Source organism: Cucurbita moschata, unplaced genomic scaffold, assembly GCF_002738365.1.
Source record: "Cucurbita moschata cultivar Rifu unplaced genomic scaffold, Cmos_1.0 Cmo_Scf00014, whole genome shotgun sequence".
NCBI classification, from domain to species: Eukaryota; Viridiplantae; Streptophyta; class Magnoliopsida; order Cucurbitales; family Cucurbitaceae; genus Cucurbita; species Cucurbita moschata.
In genome coordinates this window covers 4,180,166-4,199,082 of record NW_019268530.1, presented here as the reverse complement: position 1 = coordinate 4,199,082, position 18,917 = coordinate 4,180,166, and the positions used below count along the sequence as shown (strand labels likewise).

General features: G+C 36.8%; 5 protein-coding genes across 21 annotated transcripts in view; 1 reads left to right on the top strand and 4 right to left on the bottom strand.

Annotated features, from left to right (window-relative positions):
* LOC111452177 (xyloglucan endotransglucosylase/hydrolase protein 9-like) overlaps nt 1-714 on the bottom strand; it is a 2,066-nt gene extending 1,352 nt beyond the window's left edge. The window contains exons 1-3 of the mRNA XM_023092756.1: nt 524-714; nt 329-429; nt 51-244 (exon numbers count right to left, since the gene is read on the bottom strand). Of these exons, the coding sequence (XP_022948524.1) occupies nt 51-244; nt 329-429; nt 524-707 (479 nt within the window). The 5' untranslated portion in view covers nt 708-714. The remainder of the gene's footprint in view (nt 1-50; nt 245-328; nt 430-523) is intronic.
* An 895-nt stretch (nt 715-1,609) lies between these two features.
* On the top strand, nt 1,610-4,936 carry LOC111452178. Of its 13 annotated transcripts, XR_002712098.1 has the most exons (6): nt 1,610-2,078; nt 2,379-3,144; nt 3,454-3,558; nt 4,168-4,244; nt 4,723-4,767; nt 4,842-4,936. XR_002712098.1 is itself a non-coding variant. In XM_023092758.1 (5 exons), exons 1-4 carry the CDS (start codon nt 1,652-1,654, stop codon nt 3,509-3,511), a joined length of 549 nt encoding a protein of 182 aa, XP_022948526.1. In that variant the 5' UTR covers nt 1,610-1,651; the 3' UTR covers nt 3,512-3,558; nt 4,168-4,369. The 13 variants fall into 13 exon arrangements, 2 of the variants coding, with proteins under 2 accessions (XP_022948526.1, XP_022948525.1); XR_002712092.1 differs by lacking the exons at nt 4,723-4,767; nt 4,842-4,936 and having other exon boundaries at nt 1,610-1,983; nt 2,379-2,443; nt 3,030-3,144; nt 3,475-3,569; nt 4,168-4,369; XR_002712102.1 differs by lacking the exons at nt 4,723-4,767; nt 4,842-4,936 and having other exon boundaries at nt 1,610-2,041; nt 2,379-2,443; nt 3,081-3,144; nt 4,168-4,369.
* Nucleotides 4,249-8,309, bottom strand: LOC111452176 (kinase-interacting family protein-like). Of its 5 annotated transcripts, XM_023092753.1 has the most exons (4): nt 8,119-8,309; nt 6,686-6,867; nt 4,437-5,423; nt 4,249-4,366 (listed from the first exon to the last, which is right to left on the bottom strand). In XM_023092753.1, the coding sequence occupies exons 2-3, from the start codon at nt 6,825-6,827 to the stop codon at nt 4,444-4,446; spliced, it is 1,122 nt and encodes a 373-aa protein (XP_022948521.1). In that variant the 5' UTR covers nt 6,828-6,867; nt 8,119-8,309; the 3' UTR covers nt 4,249-4,366; nt 4,437-4,443. The 5 variants fall into 5 exon arrangements, with proteins under 5 accessions (XP_022948521.1, XP_022948520.1, XP_022948519.1 ...); XM_023092752.1 differs by having other exon boundaries at nt 4,249-5,423; nt 8,106-8,309; XM_023092751.1 differs by having other exon boundaries at nt 4,249-5,423.
* Nucleotides 8,310-8,864: 555 nt separating this feature from the next.
* On the bottom strand, nt 8,865-14,019 carry LOC111452803 (dehydrogenase/reductase SDR family member FEY-like). The gene is made up of 8 exons (XM_023093699.1): nt 13,616-14,019; nt 13,256-13,376; nt 13,006-13,123; nt 12,345-12,481; nt 11,701-11,802; nt 10,951-11,043; nt 10,246-10,318; nt 8,865-9,399 (listed from the first exon to the last, which is right to left on the bottom strand). Exons 1-8 carry the CDS (start codon nt 13,879-13,881, stop codon nt 9,128-9,130), a joined length of 1,182 nt encoding a protein of 393 aa, XP_022949467.1. The 5' UTR covers nt 13,882-14,019; the 3' UTR covers nt 8,865-9,127.
* Nucleotides 14,020-16,284: 2,265 nt separating this feature from the next.
* On the bottom strand, nt 16,285-17,175 carry LOC111452534. The gene has a single exon (XM_023093304.1). The coding sequence runs from the start codon at nt 17,173-17,175 to the stop codon at nt 16,285-16,287; it is 891 nt and encodes a 296-aa protein (XP_022949072.1).
* Between the last annotated feature and the right edge of the window lie 1,742 nt (nt 17,176-18,917).

Here is an 18,917-nt window from a genome sequence, read left to right as displayed (position 1 = left end):
CCAAAAAAAAAAAAAAAAAAAAAAGTGATCAAGGTGAGACATAAACTTACACTATAGAGTGACGATTCCAGAAGAGGGAGTAAGTGTGGAAATCAGTAGTGGGATCAAACCAAAGAGTGTGCCTTTGCTCTCTGTTTCCCGTGCCGTTAGCATACACATTGGTTTGAACTAGATATGGTTGTCCCGATAAATTTCCCAGAAACTCAAAATCTAGCTCATCGTGGTTCGGTCCCTCTGATGCCATCTGTAATTTCACACACATAGATTAGTTCTCTCTTCATTTTTGTAAATTGGTTTAAAGTTTAGATATTAAGTGCGTGTGCTATACGTAAAAGGCTGTCACTGTCCCTGCAGAGTCGCCCTCTACTAGTTTGATTTGAACACTGGCTTTTCCGAATAGATACTTCTTCTTAGATTCAAATCCACACCCTAAAACAAACAAATAAATGGAAAGAAAGCATAACAAACTAGAAATTGACATATTTAGAGAGGGATTTTGGAAGCATGGTATGTTTGTTTATACCAGAAACAGAGTCGAGTGTTAAGTTCGCGTGATCTTGCTCAATGAAGATATGATCGGGCGACCAATTTGGTTGGAACAGTTCATCAAAGTCGGTGCGGCAAGAGACAGAGACAGACCAAAGGAGCAATACGAGGAAGCAGGCGAGTAAGCGCATTGGTTTAGAATACAAAAGCCACCTCGCCATACTCTGATATTGTGGAATCAAAGTTGTTAATCCAAGGAGGAGATTTATAGGCAAAATATGGATGGAGGAGTTGATTGAAAAGTGCAATGGGGGGGGGGAGGTGAGGTAAGTGGGACGGCTGCTGCTAACACGTCAGGCATCACTCAGGAGCGGCGCTGAGTATTAAGTTATACATACAAATGGCATCAATCAGCTTTATTATTCCACTTCCACCCACACCCACACCCACACCACTTCCTTCTACTTCTACCATCACACTCACACCACTTTTCTATACTTCTACCATCTTTTTCACCTCATTTTTCATATCTCACATCATTTCTTTATTACTCGACTTATAACCTACACGTTTATTTGACTCAATGCGTACAAATCGTGGCCGAGAATGGACACGAAAATTGACTCCATATGTATAAAACGATGGTCCATTCATAGAAAGTCGTGAAAATGCAATGATAATACAAATATATATATACGCACTTTTTTATATGTAAAAAAGTGGGGATGGGCGGGCGGTGAAATGGGCGAGAATGGACACGGGAAATACAATTTTGTCCTCGATCTCGTTTATCTAATAACGAGAATTTTATCCTTAGTCTTGTTTATTTAATGGAGAGAATTTTCTATATGTTAAAAGATATTTATACTAAATTATAGTTTACCATATATATCATATTATATTTATACTAAATTATAGTTTATCATATGTATCATATTTGATATTTTATTATAGGTAAATATCTAAATATTTGTTTCTTACCTTTTCTTTATTGTTATTTCTATTTATTATTATTTTCATATACCTGTCATTTATTTAATTATAAACAGATAAATTTTGATTAATATATATATATATGTGTGTTAGAATAAATACAATCTTTAAAATAGAGGAGCCACGTAAGTTTTGTTATGTCCCGCAATTGATTACAAAAATAAATGGGGGAATGAAGGCGACTCTATATCCTCTGCTTTCCTTGCGCTTCTCTACCATTTCTTCCCAAATCATACTCTTCCAATTCGTTCTCACAACCAGGAGATTCGAGTCTGCACCAATCGCATTTGCTGCGGTCAAGGTTCCTTTCAGACACTCCGAACTCTCAGCGGCGTCGCACCTTCCTCCATTGGTTGTTTACGAAACTGCGGCGCTGGCCCTAACGTTGGCCATAAAGCAGTTGTCTGGTGGAGGCTGTGATTCTATCGGTGTGTGTAAGAGTTTGAAGGCTCTTTCTCTGTGGACGAGAGATGAAGTGAATTGGAGGTCGGGAATTTCTCTCAGGCCGAGCCACTTTTCCTGCAGTTAAAATTGTTCCGCCTTTTACTGAGTGGCAATGTTGGTAACCACTTCTCCATTCTGCTTTTTTCTCCGATTCGGTATGAAAATTTTGTTCACAATGATGCATTATATATGATGCCATGCTTCAATTTATATGCCCCGTCCTATACTAAATTTGGTTACCATAGTTGAATTTGTGCCAATAAGCGCTGAAAATTATATCTCCTTCAATTTTAAGTCGCCTAAGTTCTTTCCAAACGCTACATGTTGTTGATAATTTGTCCTGTATCTCTCTAGTTTACGGATATCTCTGCACTTGAAATTTCTTGTTCCTCGACTTCACTGAAGCAGCTGCATTCAGAAATTTAGCTACACAGAACTTCTTTGAAAAATTTCAGGTCTATCATGATATTAGCACAGCGGAACCATTCTGGGGACCTTGAAGATGCAAATGAAGCTCTAGGTGAGAAGTATGTTGGTTAATCATCATGTGCATTACATTCCATCTCAAAAGATAGACGTTAGTTTTGAGAAAATAACTAGATTGCCACACTAAAATGAGTCTGGATTGTGAATTTAGTTATTATCGAAGGAGAAAAATGTAGAGCTAAGGTTGTGATACATCAGTTTATGGACAAGATTTACGGTATACAGAATTCCAATTTCTTCCATTTCAAATGATTTTAAGAAGATCTGTGTAGTGCCAAGCTCTAGATGTCAAGAGCAAGAGAAAATTCAGAGGATAACAGGAAAACTTTGGACATGACCTTCAATTATAATTGTAAATTCAGGGATCAACTCTTCTTTGTGATGCACGAACCTTTATGCCACGGACCTCCTGGATGTAAGGAAAAAAAGTTCAAATTCTGAAGACTGATGATTCTAAACTGTAATTTAGAGGTCTTTTCGAACCCTCATTCAGCTAACATGCAACTTTGTTGATCATCACTATTTTTTTTGTCCTTTTAATCGAGAAGATGTGAGAAATGGGGTCTGAACTATGTAATCGTATAGTTCCCAAGATTTGTTTTCTAATTTTCATTTTGCAGGCTTACATTTGCAAAGGTACGCATTCTTAACTAAGGACCATTTTGATTCAGCTGCGACGCTATATTCAACAGCTTTAAAATTTGATCCTTCAATTCGCCTTCAGAACCATTCAAGGTATTGATTCACTTATCTTTATATGAGAAGCATATGGGTTTTCATTACTGGAACAAAAGAGATAACCACTTCAACTGGTCAATTTTCAGGGTTTTTTTTAAAAAAATTTTTATGACTTTTTTGAAACTGACCTCGAACGGAGAACAGTTTCTGAAGTGTTTGCCATCAGAATTTCTCACTGATCTTTTTCAGTTATTCCCTTTTCGAGTTCGTCATTTTACAAATTGTGATTGAAGTCAGATTTTGTTAAGGGCTGCTAGAGTGCCTGTTTAATGTTATTCTCATATTTGCACATCATTTCTTCTATAGGTGTGAGTTGCTAAATTTCAGGAGAGACTCGGTGCCGTGCATACACAACAAATTCTGAGAACAAAAATAATGATGACACAGTTCGAGATTCAGTCGTGCATTCAGGTTGTTTCCAGGTTTCAAATTCCTGACTCATATTGTCTTTCAAACCCTACTTTGGTTAAATGCCTAGAAATTTAATTCAATTTTGAAGTTCCATTGAAATCTGAATGGGAATTCGTATAACTCTACATGGGAATGATTTTGATCCCAAGAAAAATAAGCAGTTAAATACATAAAATTGTAAATGTCTAAAAGAAATCGGAACTTCGTGAAGAAAAAGAACAACTAAACATAATTCAGTAATTTTTTCCCAACGGATAATGCAGTGTTCTTGTGCTAACTTCCTACCCATGACCCTGCCACGACGATCTTCGTGGACAAATTCAACCATTCTTTAGATTATCAGAGATCTGTGCCTAATAAAACCTTTTTTTTTTGTTTGTTTAATAGGCTTGTAAAATTTAAAGAACATCTCGAAGATCTAATTAGAACATCAAACAATTTTGTACACCTTCCATTACTTGCCTTGATAATATTTGTTCTTTCATCAGACTAATGCCATTGAAATCTCCCCTTGCATTATTTGCCACTGGGATTGAACATTTTCCTAGATAGTACTGTAAACCAAAAGCATATACTGTTGTTCGTTAACTTGCTGCTTTTCATGTTTAGGGATTCCCTGTTCATTATCTTACTGTCTTCCTCAAATTAGACCACAGCAAAAAGCAGATAAAAGTTGGTGTCATAAGGTGATGGAACTTAAAACTATTTCATACTGCTTTCTAGTACTAACATTTAGTGTCCAATGCCACAGTACCAACAAAAAACTTCCACGAAGTTATTTATAAGGGATTGGGGATTGGCAATCTTACTACTGCAGCTGCTACTGAATATCTAGTTAGGGATGGCTTTCCCAACCCAAGTATAGTAGAGAGGCAAAAGGAATTATTACACAGGATTGGTGCTATGACCACATAAAAACATGTCCATGCTCTTCACCTTTGCCCACCACCTGTAGGTCTTCCTCCCGCTGTTACTTTTTCTGTCACTGCCGCTGTTGTTGATGACACCCGAATGATGCCTCTTCGACTTGAGTTTTCTAATCTGAAAGCACGCCTCCAAGGTTACCTCATTCCCATTGTGTTCTTTGTTCTTACTCATACTCTCTACCATTGTTTTATCTATCTTCACAAGCTTCTCATAGTACTCTCTATTCTTTTTCTCCAGCCCATGAATCTGTCCCTGTAGATCTTCTATTTTCTGGTTGAGTAGGTAAGCTCTATGATCATCCCGCAGCTTCAGCATACATCGTGCCATCTCACTCGCCTTCTGTTTCATGAACACAGACTCCGCTACCAGCCCTTTGTTTTCTTCCATCAAGGAAGACACCCTATATCCCAATCTTGCATTTTCATTCAGTAATATAAGCCTTTCAGACTCCAAAACCTCAAGCAAACTCTTCTGAAGCTCGATCTTCGTCGATGAATCACCACATTGCTTTTCCAGGATGCTTACCTCATTTATAAGAATGTCATACTCCACATTCTTGATGACAATCTCCGCAACAAAGGCATCATTGTATACCATAGGATAGTTTTTAGCTGGTATTATAACTGATACTTGCTGGTAGGAGAGAGAGCTCTCTGCATCGGACTCGATTTGACTGATCCCTGAATCTTCGACTCCATCGAAGGAGTCGAGGGTTGAAGTAACAGAAGAGTGCCTGTTGTGATGATGGTTGTGACGTTTGGCAATGGTTTGAATGTAGCGATCGGATAAGGTGGTGTAAGCAGTGTACAGTTCTTGGAGAAGCGCCAGCAGTTGAGGACGTTTGTTGTAGTAAAATTCTGCACGTTCGGCAAAACTGTCTCCTGCGTCGTGCTCTCCAGCATTTTTCATAGCAAGTAAATTCATCTTCTGCTCCATATCTGCCATAGCACAACACGAGCAAGACAACTTACAAGCTATATCATGTAATTGGATCTTCTAACCACGATTGTTGGACCCAAAGTTAAAACTCATTTGATAATCATTTGTTATTTGATTTTTAATTTTGGTATTTGAAAATTGTGCCTATTTTATCATTTTTTTTAATGATAGTTTACATAATTATAATTTTTCACCAAAACAAAAGAGATCTGATCAAGGACCTGCATCAATTATCACCTATATAGAATTGAGAATAAAAGAAAAATCCAAGGCGAGCCATATAGAATAAGGAATGAAAATATTATAAATCAATTCAAATCTTGAAATATGCAACGGAAATCTATAAACTATTGATGTGACATTCATCTTTAAAAAATGAACAAATGATTTTGGCATAATTATATTAAAAGGTATTACAGGGCAACTGGGCTTAATTTTGTTCCGAATTTCCAAATCATTTCATTTAAAAGCTTAAAAATGGTGGGTCAATAAGGCTTAAGGGAACAGAAAAGGACATAGGAGCAAGTAATAATCAGGATACCAATTGAATACTCACTTGAAATTTTGAATTCCTGTCAAATTGTGGGGCAGAAAGGCCATGGTTCCCCGCCCTAGACGGTTCTTTTGGCATTACATTGTTATAAAGGAGAATGACCCATCCAACAACAATCTCTATCATATATCCCCAAAATTCAATTCCATCAAATTATTTTGAATCTTTCAATTCAAAATATTATAAAATTGAATTCATTCAAAACAGGCTGTAGGATCACATACTTCAAAGTCCTCACGGGTTTGCATCAATCAGGCAAATGATAAGATGCTGTTTATAGGAAATTTGTTGAGGACTGCTCATGGCTCAGGGATGAAGGAACACAAAGGTCAATATATTCTCTCCCACAATAAAGGTGGTTTGATTTGGACTATAGACATGGAGGCTTCGCTTTTCACAGTTTCAAATTTCAAAAACAAAGTGAGAATAAAACATTATGGGGACGAAAATTCAAGACTCCCACACTTTAATTACTCCAACCACCTACCCCTCCTACTGTAATAAAGTTTGTACATGGCTACAAAATAAGTCAGTAGGTAACAGTGAGTAGGCAAGTCTTTTCCCTAGACTAGGGCTTTATCCACCACCACCCCCACTTCCCTGGTCTTCAGTATAGAATCTCAAAGAGCTAAAACCTAAGATAGATACATGGGGTTTGAAAAAAAATAGTGAAAAGAGACATTTTTCAAGTTTAACAGTCACTGATACCTGCGAGGGAGGACGATAACAATGAAGGAGATTTGGGGCCGAGTGTTATGCTGTTTCTGTTGCTGCTCAAACTCTCACAAGATGGAGATGAAGGTGTACGCTTGGTCCAAACATCTTCTTCCTCCGGGGCCACCATTTCCATCTCGCTCAAAGTGCATCCAACCACAGTGACACTCGCGTAGCTGACAACACGGTTTGTATTATTCCCGGTTAATCAGCCGACAGAAGTAAGTGCAAAACCACTACTTTAGAACGACCGACAGAAAAGCAATATATTTTTTTGCATATCCATCAGCCAATATTAATCTAAAAAAATACAGGACAAGGATGAGCAACGCATGATTTAAGCATTACAGGGTACACACATACATCTTTAATGAACACTTCAAAACTACAATTTAAAACTAATTTAAAACTATCTTTCAACTCCTTCATGGGGGTTTATTTTGAGATAAATTGTTGAACAAAGATGAATATTTATGTCGTGATTTTATTGAATGTCAGTAGTAATGATGTAAGTTCCAATTATAAAGGGATGGCCCATAAGGTAATTGGGGCAGGCAAGTTGGCAAAGCACAAAACCCAATAAAATCCAACGCCATAAATGCAGCAGGCCGTACAAAAACCTAACCTGTGTTTAGAATAGAAAAGGAATAAACAGTGTAGTATGGGCAAGAGCAACAGGAAGTTGAAAAGTAATTCATCATGTTCTCTTTAAAAAATTGGCGCAGATCTCGAAAAAATTTCAGCGTAGAGATAAACAAATGCAAATCAAATCAACAAGTCTGTCTCAACATTCATGGTTCCGGAAGCTGCAAAACCGTATTACTCAAATCCCCAGGTTATTTTTATAATGCTTCCACATTTTCTTGACTTCGATCTTTTTCATAGGCACAGGATCACTACAAACAAATCTGAAAATCCTTTGATGCTAAATTAGACCTAGGGGCAAAACGTTTAAATTACATTCCGACGATTTGGTACCTGCTGCGATTCAATTCAAGTGCTGAATCAAATGATAAGAGTAGCTTCGTTCGGTTGTTTGGTAGAGCAATAATTTGAAAGTAATGAAAACAGATAGAGAGAGAGAGAGAGAGAGAGAGGAGGTTCCGATTTTAAGAACCGGCATCCTCGTTTTCCGGTGGTAATTGCAGAGCACACAACGCTAGTGGACTACAGCTAAACAGAACGTGCATAAATTCCAAATTACATTATCAGGAATCAAAGAAAAAAAAAATCACAAAACGAAAACCGTCTACAGCTGAAGACAATGTTGATATTCTTCTTCATAGAAACGCAACCAAACAGGATTGAAATCAGCGAGAAACAAACAGATTAAGAGAGTAACGTAACCGGGAAACAAATGCAAAGAGTAGCAGACGATTCACAAGAAAATGAAGTAGATCAGTAGAGAAGATACCGTGGAAACTTACCTGAACCGACGCCGCTTGTGTATCAGGCGAAGATAAGCGGAGAGATGGCGATTCCGGCGAGATTTGGAGGGTGAGGGTTTTGATTCAAACGGCTAAAGAGAAGGAGAGAGAGATTGAAGGGATGAGGTTATTTCCGTTTGAAAAACACTTCAAAGTTCACATAATAAAAGCAGAAATCTTTTTCCCAATGCTTTCTTCTACTTTATCGACATTTTCCCATAACGGATGGATTTTAAATCATTTTTTTGAATTTGATTTTTAAATAACTCAAATATCTTTCTTTTTTTTTTTATTTTTTATTTAAGGTTTAAAATTTATTATTTTATAATTATTCTTGTTTAGAAATTTTAAAAAATTTGTCATTATTCTATTAATTTACCATAATTTATCTCTATATTTGGAAAATTTTGGCTAAATTATTAAAATTATATATAGTTAGAATATTATTTTCGACATTTTATAAATATTAAATATTGCTAGTAAAAATTTTAGACGAGACAATTTTAAATTGTTTATGATAGATTAGGAATAAAATCATAAGTATTTTTTTTTTAATTTAGCTTTCGAAGACATTTATTTATTTATTTTATTATAAAGTTAGATGTTTTTAGTTTTACGATAATAAATTTAAATAATTTCCTTTTTGTTTTATAAAGCCAATTGGAGCGTAACGTTATACATGCCCAAAGTCGTATCGAATATTATTGTATTTTCCAAAGCTTTCAAAGTTCTCATATTCAAATTCATAAGCTTGAAATGGCATTGTATTATACATAAGATAAATGGCATTGTAATTATTATGAGGTGCTGGCGAAGTACTGTGATGGAATGCACAAATGCGCAGCAATATACAAATCCATTTGACGAGCCAGCCAAAGAGGTTAATGGCAATTCAACAACTGAATAATACAACAAAATCTTCGTTTTCGTTTTCGTTTCTTGTTAAGTATGATGACTCGTTCGTGAGATTCATTTGTGTCTATCAAATACTAAGAATGGAAATTTACCATTAGTTAGCCTCTGTCGAATCAGCTCCATAGCGACAAGTAATTTGATCTCCTTCTAATAGCTTCTCGACGACGTCCGAGTGCAAGCCCGTCATCTCCAACGTCTTCTCCCACAGTCGGTAAGCAGTCTCGACGTTGTGGGCCTCTTCTGAAGGATTTGTTGGACGGCATTCTTGGGCAAGAAATGCACAAACAGGCCATTTATCTGCTTTAAGGAGTTCACAGTACTCTGGAACTTGAGGATCAGTGGCAGCAAAGAGAGTACTTCTAGAACCTGCAATTGGCGAATGATGGAGTGTATTTGAATTCAAAGTCATGTATGTTAAGGTAAAAGTACATCTTTGAATGCTACAAAATAATAGCGTAATCTAACATTTTTTCATCAAGATTAAACAGAAAAATCAGATGAAACAAGTTCTTTCTGTCAAGGAGGGGGAATATGTTGAGGATTGTTGGGAGAAGAGTCCCACATCGACTAATTAATGGGTTGATCGTGGGTTTAAAGTAAGGAATACATCTCCATGGTATGAGGCCTTTTGGGGAAACAAAAAACAAAACCATAAGAGCTTATACTCAAAGTAGACAATATCATACCATTGTGGAGGTTCGTGATTGCTAACAGCATCTCTATTCACCTAGCGTTCTCCATTTCCTTGAATAAAAACGAAGAACTTTTCGAGAGCTAACATCTTGTTAATGGGAATAAGGAGGTTCTACCTTTGGAAAAGAGCAGGCTTGGCCTTGACAAGATTAGAAATACAAGTTCGGCTTTCTTTCTGAAGGTTTTACAACCAAGCAACATGGTTGGTCGTCATCAAACAAGATTCTGGTTTTCCATTTTTCTTTTTTTAATTTAAACAGGAAGATTCCTCAAATACTCCTACAAAGAGTGACAACTCGTAGAAATTCTAGAATTAGTTTGACTTCTAGTGTTCTGATAATTTTCGCGAAGTTTCTCACACGATTCTTTCTTATGGAACGCATCTCAACCACAAAAACTTGAGACATTCGCAATAAGGAATCATTAGCAAATGTAACTACTTCGTCATTTTAGAATAAAGATTGACATTATCTCATTTAGTTGAGACAAGAAACAATGTAATCACTTGAAATGGCTTACCTTCTTGAGGACTGAAGATAAAATAAGGAATTAGGCGATAACCAGCTTGAACAACTTTTGAAAGATCCCTTGCCTGCATTGATAAGCAAAATTAAACGCAATACAAATAGTGATGGTTCATATCAGACTGCATTCAAAGGATATAATTCTACTACCACCTGACTGAGTGAAACCACTCAGCACAAACATATTGTTGATCATATTACAAAAAGGTATAAGATCCTGCAAATATAATATTCCAGACGCCTATAATTTTGGTAACATGGATGTGGGTTTTGAAGCAGTCATTTTCAACATAAGGCTCTGCTATAATCATGTAAATTATTCTGTGATTTGGAATGAAAAGCAAGCAGAATGTGCAGAAATTAACAGTCAAAATGAATTGCCATACACGGATGGAGCAGATTTCAGTGAAAAATTTCTGAAAATTTTTAGAAGCTGCTGAGAATTTTAGTGGAAATTCAATCCACTTATTGAGATATCATCCAAATACATTAGTAACAAGCATAATTTCAGTCATCAAATAGTTAAGCATCATTATCACTTCTGACGATAATAATGGGATAATGAAATATACGTGAATACTTCAATCTCACATCATATCAAGGAATGTACAAGATGATACAAATAAAATTGAATATATATATATTCTAGAGTCCTGTTTCTGCTACCAAAAGGCTGGTACTTCCTCAAGTAAAAACTTACCACATTTGTGTGAACAATCCCAGGTGAAACGCACACCACATTGATGCCAGATTCAGCAGGCAGCTTCTTATGAAGAACACTGCTAAACATAACCTGTAATCCAGAAACCATTAGACCAAGCTATGTAATGTTGGCACCCAAGAGCAGTATAAAAACAGTTTTTATAAGCCAGAAGTTAGAGATCAAACAGGAAAACTGAAAGGTGAGTTATCAATGCACAGTAAATACATAGTCTAATAATCGACAAACTGCCTAATCAAATATGGGGGGGGAATGAAAGAGGATATTAGTAATGCTCATTTAATATAATAGGCTGGCTTGAGAATCCTTGCTTAAAATAATGCAAAACGAGCAAGAATCAAGGACATACAGGAAGATGTCAAACAATGTAGCAAACAGTGAAACAAAAATCATATTGATACCTGGAACATGCCACATCCAATTTATAGAAGAGAAAGTTTCAAGGTTATAGAAGCAAACTTGATTTGTTGAAGGTCTTAACGAATTCATACTCCCATAGAGAAGTGATTCTCCATGGAATGCCATTTTAAAAAGAGGAAAACAATAACTAAACAGAATATGACCATTGTTTCAAATGTAAATTACTGATTAAATTGACTAAGAGAGAAGGAACATGGAATATCATAATTGAATGCACAATAATAATAAATTAAGAAAAAAAAAAAGAAATACAATTATAAAAGGACATGAGTAGTGGGAAGGAATTTAGTAGTTGAGCAGTAACTATACCTGTGCCAACTTACTGCTAGAGTATCCGACTAAGCTTGTGAATTTCCTTTTCGGTGAAACGACATTCATGTCTTCCGTGTCAACAAAACCAACATAATGCATCTACATATTAAGCATGTAACTGTGATTACATGACAGAAACAAACATCAAAATGGGCAAACACGAAATATCTACTTTGCCAACATGATCTCTAGTAGCAAATAGCCAAGAAAAATTTGACTCCACCTTACAGTTGAACCCAGGGCTGTAGGGATTGAAAATGGTCGTTATTGAAAATCCGATCCTAGACCCACCATGCAACTGATGTGTATAATGGAAGTCAAATCATTTCATTCCAATTTTTTCCCAGGGCTTATCTTTATTTTGTCTTTCGAAAAAAATGTTCTTTGTCATCACACAGACAATATATGCACTTGATTGTGATATTGAAAGGCTAATATAAATTTTCATTACTGAATATACTTCTTATTCTTAGAATGAAAAAGAGCACTAATGCATAGTTAAGATTAAATCATTACATAAACTTTATTAGCTAAACACAAAGTATACAGATAACCATTTTCTATGTATGAACATGTACCAATACATTATACGATGCAGAAACACATGTTCTATGCTTTTGTATAGTGCCCACAAAACTTACAACGGAGTTCACATTAATTATTCGGCTTGGGGAACCTCTGATAAGGGATGGCAAGAGTAATATTGAAAGCAATGCAGGTGCCAAATGATTCACTTGCAGGTGCTCTTCATAACCATCTTTAGAAAATTTTTGTGGCTCTAGAGACAACAAACTCAAATTAAACCAAGACATTGGCACATATTTCTTTACCAAAAAAAAATAGTATTATAATCAAAGGAATGTAATCGCTTCACAACTACAGTACGATGAAAGTAAAGTAATGAATAGTCAGATTCTTTCTTTTCTGAATAGCAAGCATAGGATCTTCAGAAGCATTTACACTCCTAGGAATAGTCAGCATAAATGTTTAGAACAGAAAAGAACAGTAATCGCCAGCATAGGAGCAGTAATCGACGAGCAAGGTGAGTGTTACATATCAAGTAAGCTATCACAAAAAGTTTCCACAAAATGCATTATGTACTAAAAATAGAGTATTACAAGCATTTACAATGGAAAAAAACACAAACTATTTCAATGACAACAATAGTTCCTTTTAGCAGCTCATGAACTGAAGAAATGTCCAGTAAGAAAGTAACTGACATTTATGAATAACTTAGTTGATTCAAGCCGGGCAATAAGGAAATGGAAAAATAAATCAACAGGTGAGTAAAAGATTACTAACCTCCTATGGAAAATATTCCAGCATTGTTGATAAGAACATGTAAAGGTCCCATACGAGCATTATAAGCTTCAGCAAATCTCACGACAGAATCTAGAGATAGAAGATCAAGTTCCATTACCTAGAAAAATCACAATGTATATCACCTATTAACAATGCATTAACTACTATTTCTAACATAAAAAGAATGATGTAGAACCTGAATTGAAGTTCAAAGTTCTTTTGATGCAGAGCTACTGTGGATTTTAGATACCTCAATATTGAGAGGAAGCCCCTTGCCAGACCATTCATTTTGCCACTTCTGAATCAAGTCGAGAGCAGCCTTTGGATTCCTCACTGCCATGACAACATGTGCCCCTGATTCAGCCAGTTGCCTGCTCCATTGAAAACCAAAGCAAAAAGAACCAAAATAATTACTGGAGCAACAAATAAATCTAAAACCTGAACAAGAGCTCGAAACCACATTCCGAAGGAGACGGAAAAGAATTAAGCCGAAATAATGGATTCCAATCACAACGAGCTACACAAAACAAGAAATCGAGAACAGAAAGGAAGTAAGTAGTTCCCGGCGTCCTCGTAAAGCAGACAGAGGAAACGAGAAAAATGAACGAACCTGGCAATCTCGCGGCCAATACCGCTGGTCGATCCGGTGACAATGCAAGTAAGGTCGTTAATGGGAGGGAGAGGCATAGGATTCTGGAGATGGCTGGCAACGATTCTCTGAAATAGCATCTCGTGAATGACATACATCCAACCTCTCAACCATTCAATCCACCCCAATCTCTCCTTCTTCTTCTTCTTCTTCTTCATCACCATCTTCTTCTCATGATGCTCCACATTCTTCTTCAGCTCCTCGGTAGAAGACGCCAGCCCCTCCATTCACATACAATTGCAGCTCGCTCGCTGCCTTCAATGTTGAGATCGGAACTGGAAATCGAGCAACCTCTCTGTCTCTCTCTGAATCTTCTCTCTCAATTTTGTATTTTTTTTTTAATCTTTTCTTATCATTTTCCTCCAAAATTCTAATTCTTTTCCTTTTTGTTGTTACGTCTCTTTCCCCATGCCTAAAAGAAGTATCCATTCAACTCTAAATAAATAAATAAATAAATAAATAATAAATTAAAACTTTCTAACTTTCCAAATAAATAACTCTCTATTTATTTATTTATTTATTATTTTATATTAATTCATAATTTTGAATCATCTAAAAAGATTTATCCGACTCAATCTAGATGCAAAAACTTTTAAATTTATTAATTAAATATTTAATGCATTAATTTTTTAAATCATTAATTATTAATACATTAATTTTTTTAAAAAGTTCGCTTAATTAAAATTTATGAGCTAAATTAATTCAGATATAATTTTAAATTTGCACCTAAAAAAATATAAATTATTGATACAATTATTTAGTATATGATTTTTATTTATTCCTAAAAGTGCCACTTTTTATTTTTATTTTATTTTAATTTTTTGAAAAGATAATGTAAAGATTAGTATCATAACTTTCAAAAAGAAAAGCTAAAAAATAAATGGTGGGACATATGCATTTATCCCTATGAATCAATCGCCCATGGATGAACGAGGACGTTTCACTTATATTTAACTCTATTATTTTTCGGAAAAAGAAGTCGTATATTTTACCTAGAATTCGAGCTACGTCATCACTACATTATTTTAATATTCATGTCTATACGAGTATAATTTTAAAATTAGAAAAATATGACAATTTTACCCTTCAATCATAATTATTATTAGATAATCATGGCAGCTTGATAATTAATGCAATGTTGCAATAAGTAGAGGTGAGAGGATTAGAACCTCTAACCTATCGGTTACTGTAATTTGATACTTTTAAACCTCTTGATCGATGATATGTTTCTTAATCAATTAAGTAAGCTGGATGCAAGGCATTGGCCCTTACGTGCCCATGTCATGTCATTTACGAATACCGTACTAGATAGTTGGTGCATAATCCAGCCTCTGACATATGGGTTGAAGTGTAAAATTGGCATACTCGTGACATATGGGATGAGGATGGAGGAGATAGAGATGATGGGCGTGACTTAAGGCGGCCTCTTGGTTGGCACCACCGATATTTGAATTGTTGGCGTGGCTCAAGCGCTAGAGGACTTGGACTTAGAGTTCAGCTAGCCTTATATGATATACTAGTGACTTTGTTGGTTCTGATGAGTCACTCTTTGCATCACTGCAGGGGTTGGTTGTCACAACCATACTATGAAGAGAGTAGGTTGTGACTCTTACATCAAGGCAAGCAAAGCGGCAACCCTCAAAAGACGCCTACTCGCCATGCGAGAGTCAATATAGAAGAATGTCATGATGCAACTGAGGAAGACAGCGCATCATCCAGCACACCATATAACGTGTGCATTGAAGAGAAAACGGGACATAAGAAAGATAGAAAACACAAGTAGACAAAAATATTACAGATAGACTTGATGAAGGGTCGAGTAAGGTTTAGATCTTAACCTCGAAAGTTGGGATTCTGAAGGAAATTTGGGGATGCAGTTCTGGAGTCAAGTTCGTCCATATGAAATATAAAAGCCTACCAAATTTGGTGTCAATCGGACATTGGTGAACACTCCACGACACCATATGACCATTCGCCAAAATGACGTCTACCAGAGGAGTATTGAAAATGTCTCAAAACGTACAATAGGGGAGGCATGGTGTCAACTCTACACTACTCCTAGGCCATGTAGTTTAAGCGAGCTACCATGTAGTACGTATGTATGTCACAACGTGGGTGAGAGACGGTCGATCACCATTACCTCACCTTGCATTTGCTCCAGCGTGATCGAGGTGGATGAAAATTGGCCCAATGAACTAAATCGAAACCACGACGTCGAAGATATAATGATTAAATTTCTCAATCAGCCTAACCTTAGGATTTAATTAGTCAAATTCAAAGCCATTGTGGCAGTGCTGTGGTGGTCAATAGTTGCACCGAACAAGCCATGCAATCATGCTGCCTACCATTTTATATTCTTTACAAACCTAACCAATTTATAAAGTTCATAGACTTTTGATTAAATGCGAACAACACAAAGGTTCAGTTTTATCATAGAACGAAAATGTACAGACAAAACGTAACAACACACCAATCTATATTCGATACATGAATTGTAACGCTACATGTCTAAGATCCCAACCAAGATTCATAATCTATATTCGATACATGCCACCAATGCTTCTAAGAGTTACGAGTCAAAATAGATAGCATAGTTATACGGTAAATATTGTCGAGATCATCGGATAATGCTAGAAATTGCGTTTCAACGCCTGCAAGAAACGCTGCTCTGATTCTTGCCGCTGCAGGCGAATGCTTCGGTTAACCATTTCTATGAACGCCTCAGCCCGGCATCTCAGCTCTTCCGAAGTCATCGATATCTTCCTCCGAAGCGACGCCGCTGGGAGGAACCTCTCCGATTTCTTCACCTCATTCCGAGCCAGCTCCACCGTGTTGGCACCAGCGTCGGCGGCTCTAATCAAACGTCGCGGCGGCGGCGGTGAGTCCCATGTCTGGTTCTTCTTCAGCTGCGACGTCTGTTTCCCTTGACTTTCCATGATCGCCTTCCACGTAGCGTCCATCGAGTCACCATCACCGCCTCCGCCGCCGCCGCCGGCATCTTCATCCTTCTCGCAAGAATATGCACAGAGCTTTTCAGATAATGGGTTGCTGAATTTATCCGTGAACAGAGTCGGAAAATCCCATTGCTCCTTCCCCTGTTCGTCCTCGTTCGGGATCCCATTCCAGATTTCTCTAGAACGAGCAATGATCCAAAAGCTTTGATCCTCATGCATCGACATATAGGGAGAGGAAGCAGCAACATGAGTATGTTCATAAGAAATGGGTATGTAGCTATTCTCGGATGTGTCTATTGGGCGGCGGAAGACGGAGGAGGCAGCGACGGCGACGATAATGAAATTGAATACAAGGAACACATAGGGAGGAGAAAGCCATAATCCGAAGGAGACCCATAAGCGAGGAAGAGTAGTGGTCAAAAGGCTCGCAACTTTTGGGATTACAGCCACTTTGAACAAACTTACAGTGGATATTAACCCAATTGAAAGCAATACCGATTTCGTAATCGAAATTGCTGTTTCTAATGTGAAACCATTAAACTCAGCTTTTGACAACGGATCAGCCATGAACTCGAACGATTCAAGTAAAAACAGAGAGGGTTGAATTCTGTAGAGAAAACGAAACAGAGAATGCAGGCTCTGTTTTTAAAAATTCAAAAGATTAAGCAAAAACAGAGCTTCAAAACCGCCATTTGTAAGATAAAAGAAGACCCATAATTAGAATCAGATGGATCTAAGATGATATAAGAAAATAATGGAAGAAGGATGAAAGAATCGAGGAGGAGGAGCAGTGTAGATTCCTTGAAAAACAGAGGAAAAACAGAGGAGCTGTGGGGAAGAAGATTTGAAGGGGAAAATGGGTGTGGGATCGAAACAGATCTAAAGGGGAAAATGAAAAGCGAACTTTAGGTATGGAAAAGAGAGGTGGTAGAGAGCTTTACAGAAGAGAGAGATGAAATAAAATAAAGAAGAGAAGGAAAATTTTGAGTGAGGTTCGTAAATGTAAGAGAAACTCCATGGAACTGTGCCGGCCATGAAATGGTAAGAGAGTGGCTGCGAGCGGGGCCTTTTTATTTAGCGGACTGCTCGGTCTTCTGCCAACTTCTGCCATTTCATGATGCATTGGGCACCGTCAGAATCCCAGCTCATACTGTTCATGCTTTGCCGATATCGACTTCTAGACCGGCCCTACCTAATTTAACCCTTAAATCTCTTTGGCCTGGAACTCCGTTCACAACATGGTGACACAGTTCCATCCATATCTAATGTGGGTGTTAGAATATTTGAGAGGATCTTTCCATATGAAACAAGAAACATCAATCATACAATATATTTCAATTCAAGTCCCAGCAATTTAAAGCTATTGTATTTCATTAATGTATTTTAAGATTTTGTTACATTTACCTCATCGTCAATTATGGTCATAAAATATGAATGCTATCCTTCCTTGTTGTGGAATGTCTAGTTTCATTTTGAGGCTATATAAAGTTTAGACTTGAAAAATATAGTAGAATGAGCATTTGTGCTTCCTTTAACCAATGACTAAATTTCATTACAATTTTAGTAGTTTAGGTTGCATGTAGAATCATTCAAGCTTGACATGATCAATCTTGTTTGTGTAGTGATTTGAATATCAAACCAATGTTTTTGCGTAGAGATATTTGATCAACAGGGTCATCTGAATCTTACTTCCCTTGTAGTGATTCCTTATCATATCACTTTCCTTAGTATGAGAAGATCAGGAAGGATGCACCTTTCGTGTACTAGTTATCGTGCCCACGGTAAACGCTGAGTAGCCAAGTGTGGAGCGGATAACTGTTGAAAGTATATAAGTAGTAAGCCCACCCCAAAATGAGTGCTCTACTATTCTGTGTGTGAGTTATGTGAGTGAAGACAAAACATCATAAAATAACTCGTGTTGATTTGTGGGAATAGTAATTGAATGTCTATGTATGAGAGTCTCACGAGTGTTGATATTGTATTGAAGTTATAGCTAGAAAAGACTTCGTGGAAGAAAAGAAGGTTCGATTATTGGAATAAGAATATTAAAGTTCTGTCATAATTTTCTTAACCCTTTTGTTTAATTCTAATAAAATCTAAGTCGATTTCAATGCTTACCTTACATGAATGAAACGTTCATTCTCAATAATATTTATATGAGCATTGTTCTCTTGGCCCGTTACGTATCGCCATCAATCTCACAGATTTAAAACACGTCTACTATGGAGAGGGTCTAGTCCTACTCCAACCAGTGTCTCACACCGTTTGGTGACTGACTCTGATACCCATTTGTAATAGCCCAAGCTCAC

Coding starts and splice junctions, on each gene's coding strand:
- LOC111452534 (XM_023093304.1), bottom strand. CDS start 17,175: ATGGCTGATCCGTTGTCAAAAGCTGAGTTTAATGGTTTCACATTAGAA.
- LOC111452176 (XM_023092752.1), bottom strand. CDS start 6,827: ATGGAAATGGTGGCCCCGGAGGAAGAAGATGTTTGGACCAAGCGTACA. Junction 5,424..6,685: donor GTTATCGTCCTCCCTCGCAG/GTATCAGTGACT, acceptor GTGCTATGGCAG/ATATGGAGCAGAAGATGAAT.
- LOC111452803 (XM_023093699.1), bottom strand. CDS start 13,881: ATGGAGGGGCTGGCGTCTTCTACCGAGGAGCTGAAGAAGAATGTGGAG. Junction 13,124..13,255: donor GGCTTCCTCTCAATATTGAG/GTATCTAAAATC, acceptor TGATTTTTCTAG/GTAATGGAACTTGATCTTCT. Junction 9,400..10,245: donor TATCTTCAGTCCTCAAGAAG/GTAAGCCATTTC, acceptor CGCCAATTGCAG/GTTCTAGAAGTACTCTCTTT.
- LOC111452178 (XM_023092757.1), top strand. CDS start 1,652: ATGAAGGCGACTCTATATCCTCTGCTTTCCTTGCGCTTCTCTACCATT. Junction 1,984..2,378: donor AGGTCGGGAATTTCTCTCAG/GCCGAGCCACTT, acceptor GAAAAATTTCAG/GTCTATCATGATATTAGCAC. Junction 3,145..3,453: donor CGCCTTCAGAACCATTCAAG/GTATTGATTCAC, acceptor TTTCTTCTATAG/GTGTGAGTTGCTAAATTTCA.